Genomic DNA, 15,499 nt, shown 5'->3' with positions numbered 1-15,499 from the left:
TCTCTGGTCCACACGGGGTTCTGCCAGCCACTGCTGATATTTACTGAAAGCCAAGGGCTTTTCTGTCACCTTGCGGTAAATGCTGCCAGGCCTTTACCCTTCAGGGAAGTGGGCTCCCCTCTGGCCCAAGGCGAGTCCAGAAATGCTGTCCAAGCGCCAAGGCCTGGACTTGGGGACCCCAAAAGCCTGCTTGTTGCTCTACCCCATTGTGGCTGAGCTGGTACCTAGGGTGCAAGACAAAATCGCCTTTACTTTCCCTCTGCTTTCCTCAAACAGGGGTCTCTCACCATAGCCACTACAGCTGGGAATGTGCTGGGTCACCCCGAAGCCAGCATGTCTCAGAGTCCAAGACCCACAGCATACTCCCCGAGTCTTGCCGCTGGTTATTCAGGGCCCAAGGGCTCTTTACTCAGCAAGTGATGAAGCCTGCCAGGACTGCTCCCTTAAGGCAGCAGTTTTCCGTTTGGGCCAAGGTATGTCTAGAAATGTCGCCTGGGAGCTAGGGCCTGGAATCAGGGCCTCACAACTCTGCCTGGTGCCCTATCCTATATGGCTTAGCTGGTATCCAAGATGCAAAACAAAGCCCTCTTTACTTTTTCCTCTCCTTTCCTCAAGAAAGGAGTCACTTTCATAGCCACAAGCTGCACTGCCTGAGATTGGGGGAGGGGTAGCACAAGCATTCCCTTAGCCTCACCAGCTGGTATCTCCCCTGGTCACCTGCTACCCTAGTTCACTGGCTCTAAGCCCAGCCTAACACTAGGAGTTGCCTAGGAATTGCAGTCCTCCTTTCCTAGACTGCCTTTCAAGTTTACCTAGGACCCCAGAGCACTTCAGCCCGCATGGTGAGGCTTGCCAGGAAATTCAGTACCCATTGCTGGGATGGGTGATTCTCCTCTGGCTAGGGCTGGTTCAAATGCTCCTATGCATGGGCAGTGGTGGAGCCCAGCACAGCTTTATTCTCTGTTGTGACAGGGCAGCACTGAGTTCAATGTAAAATCCCCCAGTCGCTATGTTCCCTTCCCAGAGGGCACAGACTCTCTGTGCTGCAGGTCTGCTGAGAGGGCATGGGGGAGAGGTGGCATAGGTGATTCAAGACTGTCTCTTTTGCCCTTCTCAATGTCTTTGTAGGTGATATGAAGTTGAAACCAGGTACTGTGAGTGCTCACCTGATGTTTGCTTCTTGTGCTTTTCTGTGGGCAGATAGCTGTTAAAATTTCGTGTTTCAGTGAGGGTTCGGGGGAATGACAAATTTTATTTCTCTTCCCACGTTCTCTTTGCCTCTTCTACCCAGTTCTCACTCTTTGCCTTTAGTCATCAATCCCAGAAGAGAATCTCCGAGTTTCTCTTCCTGTTTTTCCTTTTGTTCAAATGAGTACATAAATATATATTACTTATTTCCCCTTCCTTCTTACCTCCAAAGGCATAATCCTATAGATATTCTTTTATACTTTGCCAACCATAGAATTTTAAAGCTAAATCAGCTTTATTGTTGTAGTTTTGAGATTATTCTTTCCTCATTTTTTTTCTTTTAGACATTAGATCAGCAACAGTTCTTCACAGAGGAAGAACTAAAAGAATATGAAAATATTATTGCTTTACAAGAAAGTGAACTTAAGAAGAAGGCAGATGAGCTTCAGAAACAAAAAGAAGAGCTACAACGTCAGCATGATCAACTGGAGGCTCAGAAGCTGGAATATCATCAGGTGGCATTTTGTCAAAAGATTATGGCATTAAAAAAGATTTTAGGTGCTTTGTTAAAACCCTGTGTTTTTGTAACATATTTCATTGTACTATAGTACACTGCTATAGCTATACTATAGTATTTTAAATTTTAATACTTTAAAACTGTTTTGTGGAATATTAATCTAAATTTTATTTTATTTCATTTTATTTTATTTTGAGATAGCCTGTCTCCCAGGCTGGAGTATAGTGCTGTGATCATAGCTCACTGCAGCCTCAAACTCCTGGGCTCAAGTGATCCTCCCACCTCAGCCTCCCCAGTAGCTAGGACTACAGGTGCATGCCAGTGTTCCTGGCTAATGTTAATATTTTTTGTAGAGACCAGGTCTCATCGTGTTGCCGAGGCTGGTCTCGAACTCCTGGCCTTAAGTGATCCTCCCACCTCAGCCTCTGAAATTGTTGGGACTATAGGCGTGAGCCACTGCACCTGGTCAAATCTAAATCTTATAGTTTGAATATCTTTGTTTTAGAAAACAATTTTCATTTATTTTGTTGTGCTTTGTCAAAGGTCACACATATGATAGAAAATCAAGTTATACTTTTAACTTTCATTTTCCATTCACCAGGTCATACAGCAGATGGAACAAAAAAAATTACAACAAGGAATTCCTCCATCAGGGCCAGCTGGAGAATTGAAGTTTGAGCCACGTGTGTAATTTTGTTTATTTATTTAGGAAAATAAATTAATTGTATCAATTGAAGTCCACATTTATTACAAATATAATTTCAAATCATTAAGATGATATGTTATTTTTTGTGTATTTTTTGTAGTATTAGAGCAATTTAGATTATAGAAAAATGAAAATGCCTCCAAAAGTTTTATGTAGCAGCAAATTTTAAGTGCTGTATCATTTGTATAATTTGATAACCATATTTATGGTAAAATGATTTATTTCAACATTATTTGTAATTCTTTCTAATTATATTAATCTTACCAGAGAATATGTTTTTAAAAATTGTAATCTATGATTAGCTAAGCATATTTTTTAAAACAAGTATATTTGTATATGAAGGAACATTTAGAATAAAGGAAGATACTTTTAAAATAAGAACTTTTTTCTTTTTTCCAACAGACATTTAAAGTCTGAAGTCCACCAGAACTCAGAAGAAAGCTGTTAACTCAACATCTATTTCATTTTTTTAGCTCCTTTCCTTTTTCTCTGCTCAATAAATATTTTAAAAGCATATTTGAAATAAAGGGAGATACTTTTTAAATGAAAACACTTTTTTTGGGACACAGATATTAAAGGATTGAAGTCTATCAGAACCAGGAAGAAAACAAACTCACTGTCTGCTCTCTGCTCTCACATTCACATGGCTCTTCTATTTTTTTTTTTTTTGTTCTCCTTTAATGATTTAATTAAGTGGCTTTGTGCCATAATTTAGTGAAACTATTAGGAACTATTTAAGTGAGAAAACTCTGCCTCTTGCTTTTAAATTAGATTGCTCTCACTTACTCGTAAACATAGATATTCTTTTATGGGTGCTTATCATTCCTTCTTTCAATAAATGTCTCTTTGATATTAACAATTCTGAAAAGGCCATAGTATTTCCCTATGTTTCCTGGTAACTTTTTTCTATTTTTGGCAACCTCAACTGCTAGAAATTCTTCACTTGAATCACTTTTGCTACCACTTCAGGTCATTTTTCATTCTTTTTTATTTTGCTCTATACTTTATCATGTAAGATTAGGTTCTGTTACATATAACAGAAAAACCAAAGATAACAGTGGTTTAAACTAAACGGGAGTTTTTCTTCTTACATAAAAGAAGTCTAGAAGTAGGTAGTGTCCAGGTTCCTCTCTTTCTGCTCTGCTATCCTCAGTGCATGATTTTTATCCTCAGGTTACCTCACTCTCACTGTTCAAGCTTGCTCCTGGAGGCAGTGGGGAAGGCAAGAAAACTGGACTTTCTCTGCTTGAGTTAGCTTCCCCGAGGCCATTTTCCAGAACCAGCAGCACCTGAACTTATGTCTCAACCAGAACTGGGTCACACTGATGGCCACACCTAGCTGCTAGGGAGGCTGAGAAGTCCATGTGGCAATGTGACCAGCTAAAAGTTGGATTCTTTTACAAAGGAAGAAGGGAAGAGGGAATGTTTGGTAGGCAACTTTCAATTTTAACCTCAGCCAGCCTTGTTGGCTACCTAAATTCTGTGTACCTTCTTCCAAGATAGAAAACACTCACCCCTCTCTCCCTGAAGAGAAACCACCAGAAATCCAGCCCCTTATTGCATATTAGATGAAAGACCATGCTCTCTGGAAACAGTCCCCTCCATCATGTTAGGGTGTGGCTCCTTGTGTTCTGGCCACCTACAAACTGAAAGACAAGTTTTCTGCCCCGAGAGCACCAGATGCATAATGCAAAGGTGCAGGAAAACTGACCTTTTAAATCTTTTAGAGACAGGGTCTTACTCTGTTGTCCAGTCTAGAGTACAGTGGTGCGATCATATCTTACAGCAGCCTTGAACTCCTGGGCTCAAGTGATCCTTCCACCTCAGTCCCCCTAGTAGCTAGGACTACAGGCACATGCCACGAATGCCTGGCTAAACATTTTTTTTGTAGAGATGGAGTATTGCTGTGTTGCTCAGGCTGGTCTTAAACTCCTGGTCTCAAGCAATCTTCTTACCTCAGCCTCCCAAAGCACTGGGATCACTGGTGTGAGCCACTATGCCCAGGATCCCTAAAATTGACCTTTTAGAAAAGGGGAGAAATAGAAATATAGTGGCCACTGATCCATAGCAATTTGAAAGTACCACTTGGCAAAAATAATTAAATCTCTCTGCTATAGTTCATGAATTATTCCTTGGTTTGCCCATCAGGCAAACCCTGATTCACCTTTCTGAGAGGAATTCCTTTATCTAATGTCCTCAGGGGGCCTTGGTTTTACTTTCTGGGAGGTTTTTATTGTACGTTAATTTTCAGACACAATCTGAATGGGCATTGGAAAGTATACCCTTCTTGGAGGCTGGGCAGCCTTAGCAGTTTACTTCCTATAATTGTGAGTCTGGGAGCAGGCTTGGGAATTAGAGTATAGATCCGTAACAGCTACAGGCTATTGCAGGCCAGTTCTGGGTTTTTGTTGTTTTGTTCTGTTTCTTGGCCAAGTGGATTCCTAAAAATTTAGTAAGTTTCTGGTCTGTTGTCTTCAATCATTTCCATGGACAGTTTTAACCAAGGTAAACTACATTGTTTTTAACAAAGAACCTCATCATTTACTTGCTCGCCTCTGTGTGCTCTCCATCCCCTTTGTTCTTACAGGAAAGGCACCTCCTTGAGATCCTTTGAGACTATAGCTTGCATGGAATGGCAACAGTCTAATCTGATCTCTTCCCCTAGGATGGCTCGTATTATTTGGCAGAAAATTCTTAAGGGAAGTTTCTTAAAAAAGGTTGAGAAAGTTTTAGTAGCTCCCTCAGAGCCTTTACTTATAAATGTTTCAGTTTGGAGTACAGTAGTACTTGACTTTTTCAATTCTTCAGGGCTCCAGATTTGGGGCTTGGTCAATTTATATGGTAGAAGAAGAGCAATTCTCTCAGCAAAGCTATTTTCCCTTGCATCACTGCAGACTTGTTAATCTTAGTCCAAGTCACATATCTCTTGTAAGGCTTTGCTGAAAAGAGGCAAGAAGCAGCCAACACATGCTAGCACTCTGAAGTTCTACCACCTTCATCTCTGTGGCAGGAAGTCTCAACCTCACCTTGACTTCTGTTGGCAAGAAGCCTCACTGCCCAAAGCCCTACCTCCTCAACTAAGCCAACCCCAGATTTAGGGCCTTTGACTTGCTGCACCTTACTTCTAGCTGCCAAATTCTGTATAGGTCAATATTCTTGGCTGTAGGCAGTGAAATCTTCTTTAGCTATTAAACAGAAGGGAATTGATGAATGAGTATATATAGGTCACAGAATCAATGGGAGGGTTGAAAAAACAGATCTAGGCTGAGCTTCTAGGAATTATGTCACAAGAGTAGGCTGCTGAAGGAGCTGCTGCTTTTAGAACAATCAAGCTGCCTGCCGGATTAGGAAGCTGCCTGCTGGACTAGGAAGCTGTGAAGAGTTGCCAGTTCCAGAGCCACACCACCTCTGCCATGCTTTATGCCAGCAAAAATAGATACATCTCTTCCTGCCTCTGTCCCCATGTTACTTGGCTCTGAGTAAAAGTCTCAAGTGAGTGAATCTGCCGGACTGGACCAATCATATCTGAAACCCTAGCTGCAAGGGAGGTTGGGAAATATAATGTTCAACTTTCCTACCTCTGTGTGACAGGAATGCATATTAAAAGCTACCCTAGGCCGGGCATGGTGGCTCACACCTGTAATCCCAGCACTTTGGGAAGCCAAGGTGAGTGGATCACCTGAGGTTAGGAGTTCAAGACCAGCCTGGCCAACATGGTGAAACCCCATCTCTACTAAAAATACAAAAATTAGCTGGGTGTGGTGGTGCACACCTATAGTCCCAGCTACTCAAGAGGCTGAGGCAGGAGAATTGCTTGAGCCTGGGAGGTGGAGGTTGCAGTGAGCTGAAATCACGCCACTGCAATCCAGCCTGGGCTACAGAGCAAGGCTCTATCTCAAAAAAGAAAAGGCTACCCTAGCACCTCACAAGTTTACGTTGTTTCACTTAATAATTTTTAAACTTTTAGTCCTTATTTTATAAATTTTTAGATAATCATTGCATATTCTTCCAAACATACTTAAATAATGCATCCCAAAATTAAATATAGCAGTTTAGAAAAGTTATTCTTATATACAGCTTTAAAACTACAAAAACCTCTCAATGTAGTAATAGTGCTTGCTATTTTTTTTAAGAAATGGAATAGAATCTCTATTGCTTAAATTATAAGCAATAGAATCTCTATCTCTATTGCTTAAATTATAAGCAATATGGAAAAATGGTTTGGAATATCCTTTTGTTGATGACTACTATCTGTGACATGAAACTGATAAGACATTCTTTTGGGTAAACGTTTTTAGATGGTAAATTGTGGTTAAATCAGGAATTAATTGGAAGACATAGAGTAATTTCTTGAAATGCTTTTTTGGCTCAAGTAAATGATGGATATTAATGTAGAAATATTTCACAGTTTCCAGCAAACTAATGTAATTTATATTATTCAGAAAAGAATTACTAAGCCTAAAATTATGGATTAAGGAATTATAATTTTTTTGAGTACTGGGCATTTATGAACGAATATTATTTCTTTTTTTTTTTTTTGAAACAGTCTCACTCTGTCACCCAGGCTAGAGTGCAGTAGCGCGATCTCGGCTCACTGCAACATGTGCCGCCCAGGTTCAAGCGATTCTTCAGCCCTAGCCTCCCGAGTAGCTGGGATTACAGGCACCTGCCACCGTGCCTGGCTACTTCTTGTATTTTTAGTAGAGATGGGGTTTCACCATATTGGTCAGGCTGGCCTTGAACTCCTGAACTCATGATCCACCCGCCTTGGCCTCCCAAAGTGCTGGGATTACAGGCGTGAGCCACCGCGCCTGGCCTATTATTTCTAAGAAAGTTGCAAACAGTATTCTTTCCAGTTCTGTTAGAAAGTATTGGTCTTGTGTTTATACTATTCTTCTTCATATTTCTTTAGTTATTAAATGTATTTGGTTTAGGTGACTTCGTGAAATACTAATTTGAAGTTTTGTTTCACGTATGAATTTTCATGAAGCATGTACATTTTGTAATATACTTAAGTAGAGGTTGAGCATTCCTTATCCACAGTGCTTAGGATTTCGGATTTTTTTGTAGCTGGAATTACAAGCATGAGTCACCACACCCAGCTAATTTTTGTATTTTTGGTAGAGTCAGGGTTTCACTATGTTGGCCAGACTGGTCTCACACTCCTAACCTCAAGTGATCCCCCCGCCTTGGCCTCCTAAAGTGCTGGGATTACAGGCGTGAGCCACCGCACCCAGCCTGCATTATACTTTCATTGGCATAATGCAGGTATAATCCGAAATCTAAAAATTAGACATCTGAAACGAGCATTTTCTTTGAGCATCATGTTGGCACTCAAAAAGTTTTGGATTTTGAAGCATTTTGGGCTTCAGAATTTTGAATTTGAGAATCTTAAACTGTATATATAATTAAAATTAGATTTTGAAGGTAAATATTCTAGAATATTTAACTCTCACTAAAGACAATTACAATTTAGAACTACAATTTAAAAAATACTCTGAGACATAGATATATTTTTTTATGCCAAGATTTATTTACAACAGCATTGTTTTATGTATAATTGAACAGATTTGTATTATAATAAGATTAAATGCAAATCTTTCTCAGGAAAAATATAAAGAAAATTATAAAATTTTTTTGATAACATGATTTTTTTTTTTCTTTTAGAGATGGGGTCTCTCTCTGTCATCCAGGCTGGAGTACAGTGGTGCCATTGTAACTCACTATAGTCTCGAACTTCTGGGCTCAAGCAATCCTCCTGTCTCAGCTTCCTGAATAGCTGGGACTCCAGGTGTGTGCTTCCATGCCTGGCTAATTTTTAAATTTGTTGTAGAGATGGGGTCTTGCTATGTTGCCCAGGCTGGCTTCAAATTCCTGGCCTCAAGCAATCCTCCTGCCCCAGCCCCCTAAATTGACGGGATTAGAAACATGAACCATTGTTCCTGGCTGTTAATGTGATTTTTAAGAGAGGGGTTAAAAAAATCTGTTAACTTAGAATAAAGTTTTGACAATCCCGGTTCTGGTTAGTGTATAAGTTTTCATCTTTGTTTTATAGCCGTGAAGTACAATCAAGAAGAAACTGAAAAAGAGCCAGAGTTAGATGATGAGCTTCATTGTTTGTCATGCAGGATTTTTATCCCTTGAAGAACCTGCTAGAGAAGTCCACTTTCACCCTTCACCAATGGTGCCTCAATTTAATACTTTTAAAATTCATTTGTTTCTGTTGGAATTGGGATACTAAGGTGTGTTAAGTAAAATACAATATTTACTTTTTCATTCCTTATTAGTGACAAAATGTCTGCTTTCAAGGTGTGGGATTTGAAGGAAATCAGACCGTTCCTTTATTTTTTTTTTATTTTTTATTTTTGATACAGAGTTTCACTCTTGTTGCCCAGGCTAGAGTGCAATCGCTCACTGTAACCTCTACCTCCTACGTTTCAAGCGATTCTCTTGCCTCAGCCTCCCAAGTAGCTGAGATTACAGGTGCCTGCCACCACACCTGGCTAACTTTTTGTATTTTTAGTGGAGACGGGGTTTCACTATGTTGGCTAATCTGGTCTCAAACTCTTGACCCCAGGTGATCTGCCCACCTCAGCCTCCCAAAGTGCTGGGATTACAGGCATGAGCCACTGCGCCCAGCCTTTTCCTTGATTTTTAAAAAGACATAATATCATTAGTAGAATTCTAATCTTTCTCCGCCTGCTTTTTAATTTGTTTAAAAAATGAGTTGTTAGCTATGAATTAGTAACCATTTCTTTAAAAGTCTAAGAACTGAGCCAGAAAAAGCAGCATCAGCAAGTGGTGAAGACACCAAATTGAAAAATGTGCACGTATTGTTTCTAGCACTGCCAACCTCTTTATTGAGACAAAAGCAAATCAAAACCAAACAAACTTTTGATTTAGTTTTAGGAATTTAGATTTTTTTCAAATATTGCTCATCAAATTATGTAGAAAAACAATTATATTTCATGTTTATAGATATATATATAATTTTCACAGAAGAGCTTTTAGTTTTTATTTTAATTGATGTCAGCCATGGTCTTGATGATCCTGAATGCCATGTAGCAGTTTGATTGTCAGCCAGCCCTTGACAGTGCACTTCTCTCTCTCTGCTCCACCCTCTGGTTACCATCAAAGCTCTGCATGCCTGTGTCAACAAGTTTTGTTTTACTAATTGTTTATAATCAATTGCAGTTAATAGTTGAAGTTTTGCTGGGAAAATTTGCTTACCTCCTTTTATTATTTTATAATTAGTAATAAATATATTTCCCAAGCCTTTCCAGATTTATGAGTCTATACCACAGAATTAAAGTGTTACAATATTTATTTTACAATTCTTACCATTTTGGCTACTCTGTGGAGTTTTTATTTTTATTTTATTTTATTTTCTTGAGACCGAGTCTTGCTCTGTTGCTCAGGCTGGAGTGCAGTGGTGTGATCTTGGCTCACTGTAACCTCTGCCTCCCAGGGTCAAGCAATTCTCCTGCCTCAGTCTCCCAAGTAGCTGGGACTACAGGCACATGCCACCACACCTGGCTAATTTTTGTGTTTTTAGTAGAGATGGGGTTTCACCGTGGTGGCCAGGCTGGTCTTGAACTCCTGACCTCAGGTGATCCACCTGCCTCAGCCTCCCGAAGTGTTGGGATTACAGGTGTGAGCCACCATGCCTGGCCTATTTTTATTTGTTATTTTTATTTTATTTATTTATTTATTTTTGAGACGGAGCCTCACTCTGTTGCCCAGGCTGGAGTGCAGTGGCGTGATCTTGCCTCACTGCAGCCTCCGCCTCCCAGGTTCAAGTGATTCTCCTGCCTCAGTCTCCTGAGTAGCTGGGACTCCAGGTGTGTGCCACCATGCCCAGCTAATTTTTGTTTTTTTAGTAGAGACGGGGTTTTGCCATATTGGTCAGGCTGGTCTTGAACTCCTGACCTCAGGCGATCCACCTGCCTCGGCCTCCCAAAGTGCTGGGATTACAGGTGTGAGCCACTGTGCCTGGCTAATGGAATTTTCAAATGAGTAATGATTTTTTTTCCATATGATTTCAAAGTTATGACTAGTCCAAGTGATTTTTTTTATTATACTTTAAGTTTTAGGGTACATGTGCACAACGTGCAGGTTTGTTACATATGTATACATGTGCCATGTTGGTGTGCTGCACCCATTAACTCGTCATTTAACATTAGGTATATCTCCTAATGCTATCCCTCCCCCCTCCCCCCACCCCACAACAGGCCCTGGTGTGTGATGTTCCCCTTCCTGTGTCCATGTGTTCTCATTGTTCAGTTCCCACCTATGAGTGAGAACATGCGGTGTTTGGTTTTTTGTCCTTGGTGATAGTTTGCTGAGAATGATGGTTTCCAGCTTCATCTATGTCCCTACAAAGGACATGAACTCATCATTTTTTATGACTGCATAGTATTCCATGGTGTATATGTGCCACATTTTCTTAATCCAGTCTATCGTTGTTGGACATTTGGGTTGGTTCCAAGTCTTTGCTATTGTGAATAGTGCCGCAGTAAACATACATGTCCATGTGTCTTTATAGCAGCATGTTTTATAATCCTTTGGGTATATACCCAGTAGTGAGATGGCTGGGTCAAATGGTATTTCCAGTTCTAGATCCCTGAGGAATCGCCACACTGACTTCCACAATGGTTGAACTAGTTTACAGTGCCACCAACAGTGTAAAAGTGTTCCTATTTCTCCACATCCTCTCCAGCACCTGTTGTTTCCTTACTTTTTAATGATGGCCATTCTAACTGGTGTGAGATGGTATCTCATTGTGGTTTTGATTTGCATTTCTCTGATGGCCAGAGATGATGAGCATTTGTTGATGTGTCTTTTGGCTGCATAAATGTCTTGTTTTGAGAAGTGTCTGTTCATATCCTTTGCCCACTTTTTGGTGGGGTTGTTTGTTTTTTTCTTGCAAATTTGTTTGAGTTCATTGTAGATTCTGGATATTAGCCCTTTGTCAGATGAGTAATTGCAAAAATTTTCTCCATTCTGTAGGTTGCCTGTTCACTCTGATGGTAGTTTCTTTTGCTGTGCAGAAGCTCTTTAGTTTCATTAGATCCCATTTGTCAATTTTGGCTTTTGTTGCCATTGCTTTTGGTGTTTCAGCCATGAAGTCCTTGCCCATGCCTATGTCCTGAATAGTATTGCCTAGGTTTTCTTCTAGGGTTTTTATGGTTTTAGGTCTAACATGTAAGTCTTTAATCCATCTTGAATTAATTTTTGTATAAGGTGTAAGGAAGGGATCCAGTTTCAGCTTTCTACATATGGCTAGCCAGTTTTCCCAGCACCATTTATTAAATAGGGAATCCTTTCCCCATTTCTTCTTTTTGTCAGGTTTGTCAAAGATCAGATAGTTGTAGATATGTGGCATTATTTCTGAGGACTCTGTTCTGTTCCATTGGTCTATATCTCTGTTTTGGTACCAGTACCATGCTGTTTTGGTTACTGTAGCCTTGTAGTATAGTTTGAAGTCAGGTAGCATGATGCCTCCAGTTTTGTTCTTTTGGCTTAGGATTGACTTGGCAATGCGGGCTCTTTTTTGGTTCCATATGAACTTTAAAGTAGTTTTTTCCAATTCTGTGAAGAAAGTCATTGGTAACTTGATGGGGATGGCATTGTATCTATAAATTACCTTGGGCAGTATGGCCATTTTCACGATATTGATTCTTCCTACCCATGAGCATGGAATGTTCTTCCATTTGTTTGTATCTTCTTTTATTTCATTGAGCAGTGGTTTGTAGTTCTCCTTGAAGATGTCCTTCACATCCCTTGTAAGTTGGATTCCTAGGTATTTTATTCTCTTTGAAGCAATTGTGAATGGCAGTTCACTCATGATTTGGCTCTGTGTTTGTCTGTTATTGGTGTACAAGAATGCTTGTGATTTTTGCACATTGATTTTGTATCCTGAGACTTTGCTGAAGTTGCCTATCAGCTTAAGGAGATTTTGGGCTGAGACAATGGGGTTTTCTAGATATACAAGCGTGTCATCTGCAAACAGGGACAATTTGACTTCCTCTTTTCCTAATTGAATACCCTTTATTTCCTTCTCCTGCCTGATTGCCCTGGCCAGAGCTTCCAACACTATGTTGAATAGGAGTGGTGAGAGAGGGCATCCCTGTCTTGTGCCAGTTTCCAAAGGGAATGCTTCCAGTTTTTGCCCATTCAGTATGATATTGGCTGTGGGTTTGTCATAGATAGCTCTTATTATTTTGAGATACGTCCCATCAATACCTAATTTATTGAGAGTTTTTAGCACAAAATGTTGTTGAATTTTGTCAAATGCCTTTTCTGCATCTATTGAGATAATCATGTGGTTTTTGTCGTTGGTTCTGTTTATATGCTGGATTACATTTATTGATTTGCATATGTTGAACCAGCCTTGCATCCCAGGGATGAAGCCCACTTGATCATGGTGGATAAGCTTTTTGATGTGCTGCTGGATTCAGTTTGCCAGTATTTTATTGAGGATTTTTACATCGAAGTTCATCAGGGATATTGGTCTAAAATTCTTTTTTTGTTGTTGTGTCTCTGCCAGGCTTTGCTATCAGGATGATGCTGGCCTCATAAAATGAGTCAGAGAGGATTCCCCCTTTTTCTATTGATTGGAATAGTTTCAGAAGGAATAGTACCAGCTCCTCCTTGTACCTCTGGTAGAATTCGGCTGTGAATCCGTCTGGTCCTGGACTTTTTTTGGTTGGTAAGCTATTAATTATTGCCTCAATTTCAGAGCCTGTTATTGGTCTATTCAGAGATTCAACTTCTTCCTGGTTTAGTCTTGGGAGGGTGTATGTGTCCAGGAATTTATCCATTTCTTCTAGATTTTCTAGTTTATTTGCATAGAGGTGTTTATAGTATTCTCTGATGGTAGTTTGTATTTCTGTGGGATCGGTGATGATATCCCCTTTATCATTTTTTCTTGCATCTATTTGATTCTTCTCTCTTTTCTTCTTTATTAGTCTTGCTAGCGGTCTATCAATTTTGTTGATCTTTTCAAAAAAACCAGCTCCTGGATTCATTGATTGTTTGAAGGGTTTTTTGTGTTTCTATCTCCTTCAGTTCTGCTCTGATCTTAGTTATTTCTTGCCTTCTGCTAGCTTTTGAATGTGTTTGCTCTTGCTTCTCTAGTTCTTTTCATTGTGATGTTAGGGTGTCAATTTTAGATCTTTCGTACTTTCTCTTGTGGGCATTTAGTGCTATAAATTTCTGTCTACACACTGCTTTAAATGTGTCCCAGAGATTCTGGTATGTTGTGTCTTTGTTCTCATTCGTTTCAAAGAACATCTTTATTTCTGCCTTCATTTCATTATGTACCCAGTAGTCATTCAGGAGCAGGTTGTTCAGTTTCCATGTAGTTGAGTGGTTTTGAGTGAATTTCTTCATCCTGAGTTCTAGTATGATTGCACTGTGGTCTGAGAGACAGTTTCTTATAATTTCTGTTCTTTTACATTTGCTGAGGAGTACTTCCAATTATGTGGTCAATTTTGGAATAGGTGTGGTGTGGTGCTGAGAAGAATGTATATTCTGTTGATTTGGGGCAGAGAGTTCTGTAGATGTCTATTAGGTCCACTTGGTGCAGAGCTGAGTTCAATTCCTGGGTATCCTTGTTAACTTTCTGTCTCATTGATCTGTCTAATGTTGACAGTGGGGTGTTAAAGTCTCCCATTATTATTGTGTGGGAGTCTAAGTCTCTTTGTAGGTCTCTAAGGGTTTGCTTTATGAATCTGGGTGCTCCTGTATTGGGTGCGTATATATTTAGGATAGTTAGGTCTTCTTGTTGAATTGATCTCTTTATCAATATGTAATGGCCTTCTTTGTCTCTTTTAATGTTTGCTGATTTAAAGTCTGTTTTATCGGAGACTAGGATTGCAACCCCTGCCTTTTTTTGTTTTCCATTTGCTTGGTAGATCTTCCTCCATTCTTTCATTTTGATCCTATGTGTGTCTCTGCACGTGAGATGGGTTTCCTGAATACAGCACACTGATGGGTCTTGACTCTTTATCCAATTTGCCAGTCTGTGTCTTTTAATTAATTTAGCAGTGAGAGAGAAAAAAAATAAAATTGCATCTAGTTCTCTTTGCTATCTCCCATGAATCATTGCATTTAACACGTTATTTCTGTTCAATTTTAGTTCATTTTCAATGTGCATTTTTAGTGATGTCACAGTATGTGTCATTTAATTAAATCCCCACCCTTGCTTTAGATTTTCCGTGCATGGGGTGTGAGGCACATATGCAGTCTGTGCCATGTTGTATTTGTTTTGTACCATGTTGCTTGGCCTATTTGCTTCCATGCTGTCCTCCATTGTTTTTTTTTTTTTTTTTTTTTTTTTTTTTTTTTTTTTTTTTTTTCTTGAGACGGAGTCTCGCTCTGTCGCCCAGGCTGGAGTGCAGTGGCCCAATCTCGGCTCACTGCAAGCTCCGCCTCCCGGGTTCACGCCATTCTCCTGCCTCAGCCTCTCCGAGTAGCTGGGACTACAGGCGCCCGCCACCACGCCCGGCTAATTTTTTGTATTTTTAGTAGAGATGGGGTTTCACCTTGGTCTCGATCTCCTGACCTCGTGATTCGCCCGCCTCGGCCTCCCAAAGTGCTGGGATTACAAGCGTGAGCCACCACGCCCGGCCTTGTCCTCCATTGTTAAGGTGATTTGGAGTTGTTTTACTTTTGAATTTTACCCTTTCTGTTCTTGGTGTGACGACTTTCTAAATATTTCCTTGTTAAAGTAGTGATGTATAGATGATTTCCCTTTTAAAGCATATTTACTATGTCCTTTAATGTTTTAAACAGTTTTATGGAGGTGTTTATTGAAGCATTTTTATCAAACATGACCATTTAAAATCCCTATCAACTTTGTGTAGTGATTCTTTCTTGTTCTGACACTTAGTAATATATCTTAGAATTTGCATCTTAATTTTTTTCTAACTAAATCTCAGTCCTAATCCCATATCATTTTTTATTTCTTTTGATATGTGTGTGTATTTATTCTCTTTGATGTTCATAGTATGTTTCATTGAGGTTCAAGGTTGATTTTTTTGGGGAAAAAAAAGCACCTTTGCAGAAAAGTCAGTTTTTCTAGA

General features: G+C 39.7%; 2 protein-coding genes and 1 long non-coding RNA gene across 20 annotated transcripts in view; 2 read left to right on the top strand and 1 right to left on the bottom strand.

Moving 5' to 3' along the window:
• The window catches only part of NUCB2 (nucleobindin 2), a 136,670-nt gene extending 133,745 nt beyond the window's left edge, over window positions 1-2,925 (top strand). For 16 of the 18 annotated variants that reach the window (XM_055282255.2, XM_063641957.1, XM_063641955.1 and 13 more), the window contains 3 exons: window positions 1,533-1,703; window positions 2,307-2,388; window positions 2,814-2,925. In XM_055282255.2, coding sequence (XP_055138230.1) covers window positions 1,533-1,703; window positions 2,307-2,388; window positions 2,814-2,821 — 261 coding nt within the window. In that variant the 3' untranslated portion in view covers window positions 2,822-2,925. Of the gene's footprint in view, window positions 1-276; window positions 474-1,532; window positions 1,704-2,306; window positions 2,397-2,813 lie in introns of those variants that run through there. The other 2 variants (XR_010121522.1, XM_063641959.1) reach the window with 2 other exon arrangements.
• The window catches only part of LOC129484370 (uncharacterized), a 37,869-nt gene extending 33,874 nt beyond the window's left edge, over window positions 1-3,995 (bottom strand). Inside the window, exons 1-2 of the long non-coding RNA XR_008658423.2 lie at window positions 3,926-3,995; window positions 1,167-1,357 (exon numbers count right to left, since the gene is read on the bottom strand). This is a non-coding gene — a long non-coding RNA (uncharacterized lncRNA). The remainder of the gene's footprint in view (window positions 1-1,166; window positions 1,358-3,925) is intronic.
• The window catches only part of NCR3LG1 (natural killer cell cytotoxicity receptor 3 ligand 1), a 50,244-nt gene continuing 37,785 nt past the window's right edge, over window positions 3,041-15,499 (top strand). The window contains exons 1-4 of the mRNA XM_055282247.2: window positions 3,041-5,903; window positions 8,079-8,202; window positions 8,467-8,653; window positions 12,961-13,122. The gene's annotated coding sequence lies outside the window, so the exon portion shown is untranslated. The remainder of the gene's footprint in view (window positions 5,904-8,078; window positions 8,203-8,466; window positions 8,654-12,960; window positions 13,123-15,499) is intronic.

This window comes from Symphalangus syndactylus, chromosome 6, assembly GCF_028878055.3.
Source record: "Symphalangus syndactylus isolate Jambi chromosome 6, NHGRI_mSymSyn1-v2.1_pri, whole genome shotgun sequence".
In the NCBI taxonomy this organism is placed as follows: Eukaryota; Metazoa; Chordata; class Mammalia; order Primates; family Hylobatidae; genus Symphalangus; species Symphalangus syndactylus.
The sequence above is the reverse complement of the archived record's forward strand: the minus strand, read 5'-3'. Positions and strand labels throughout refer to the sequence as shown.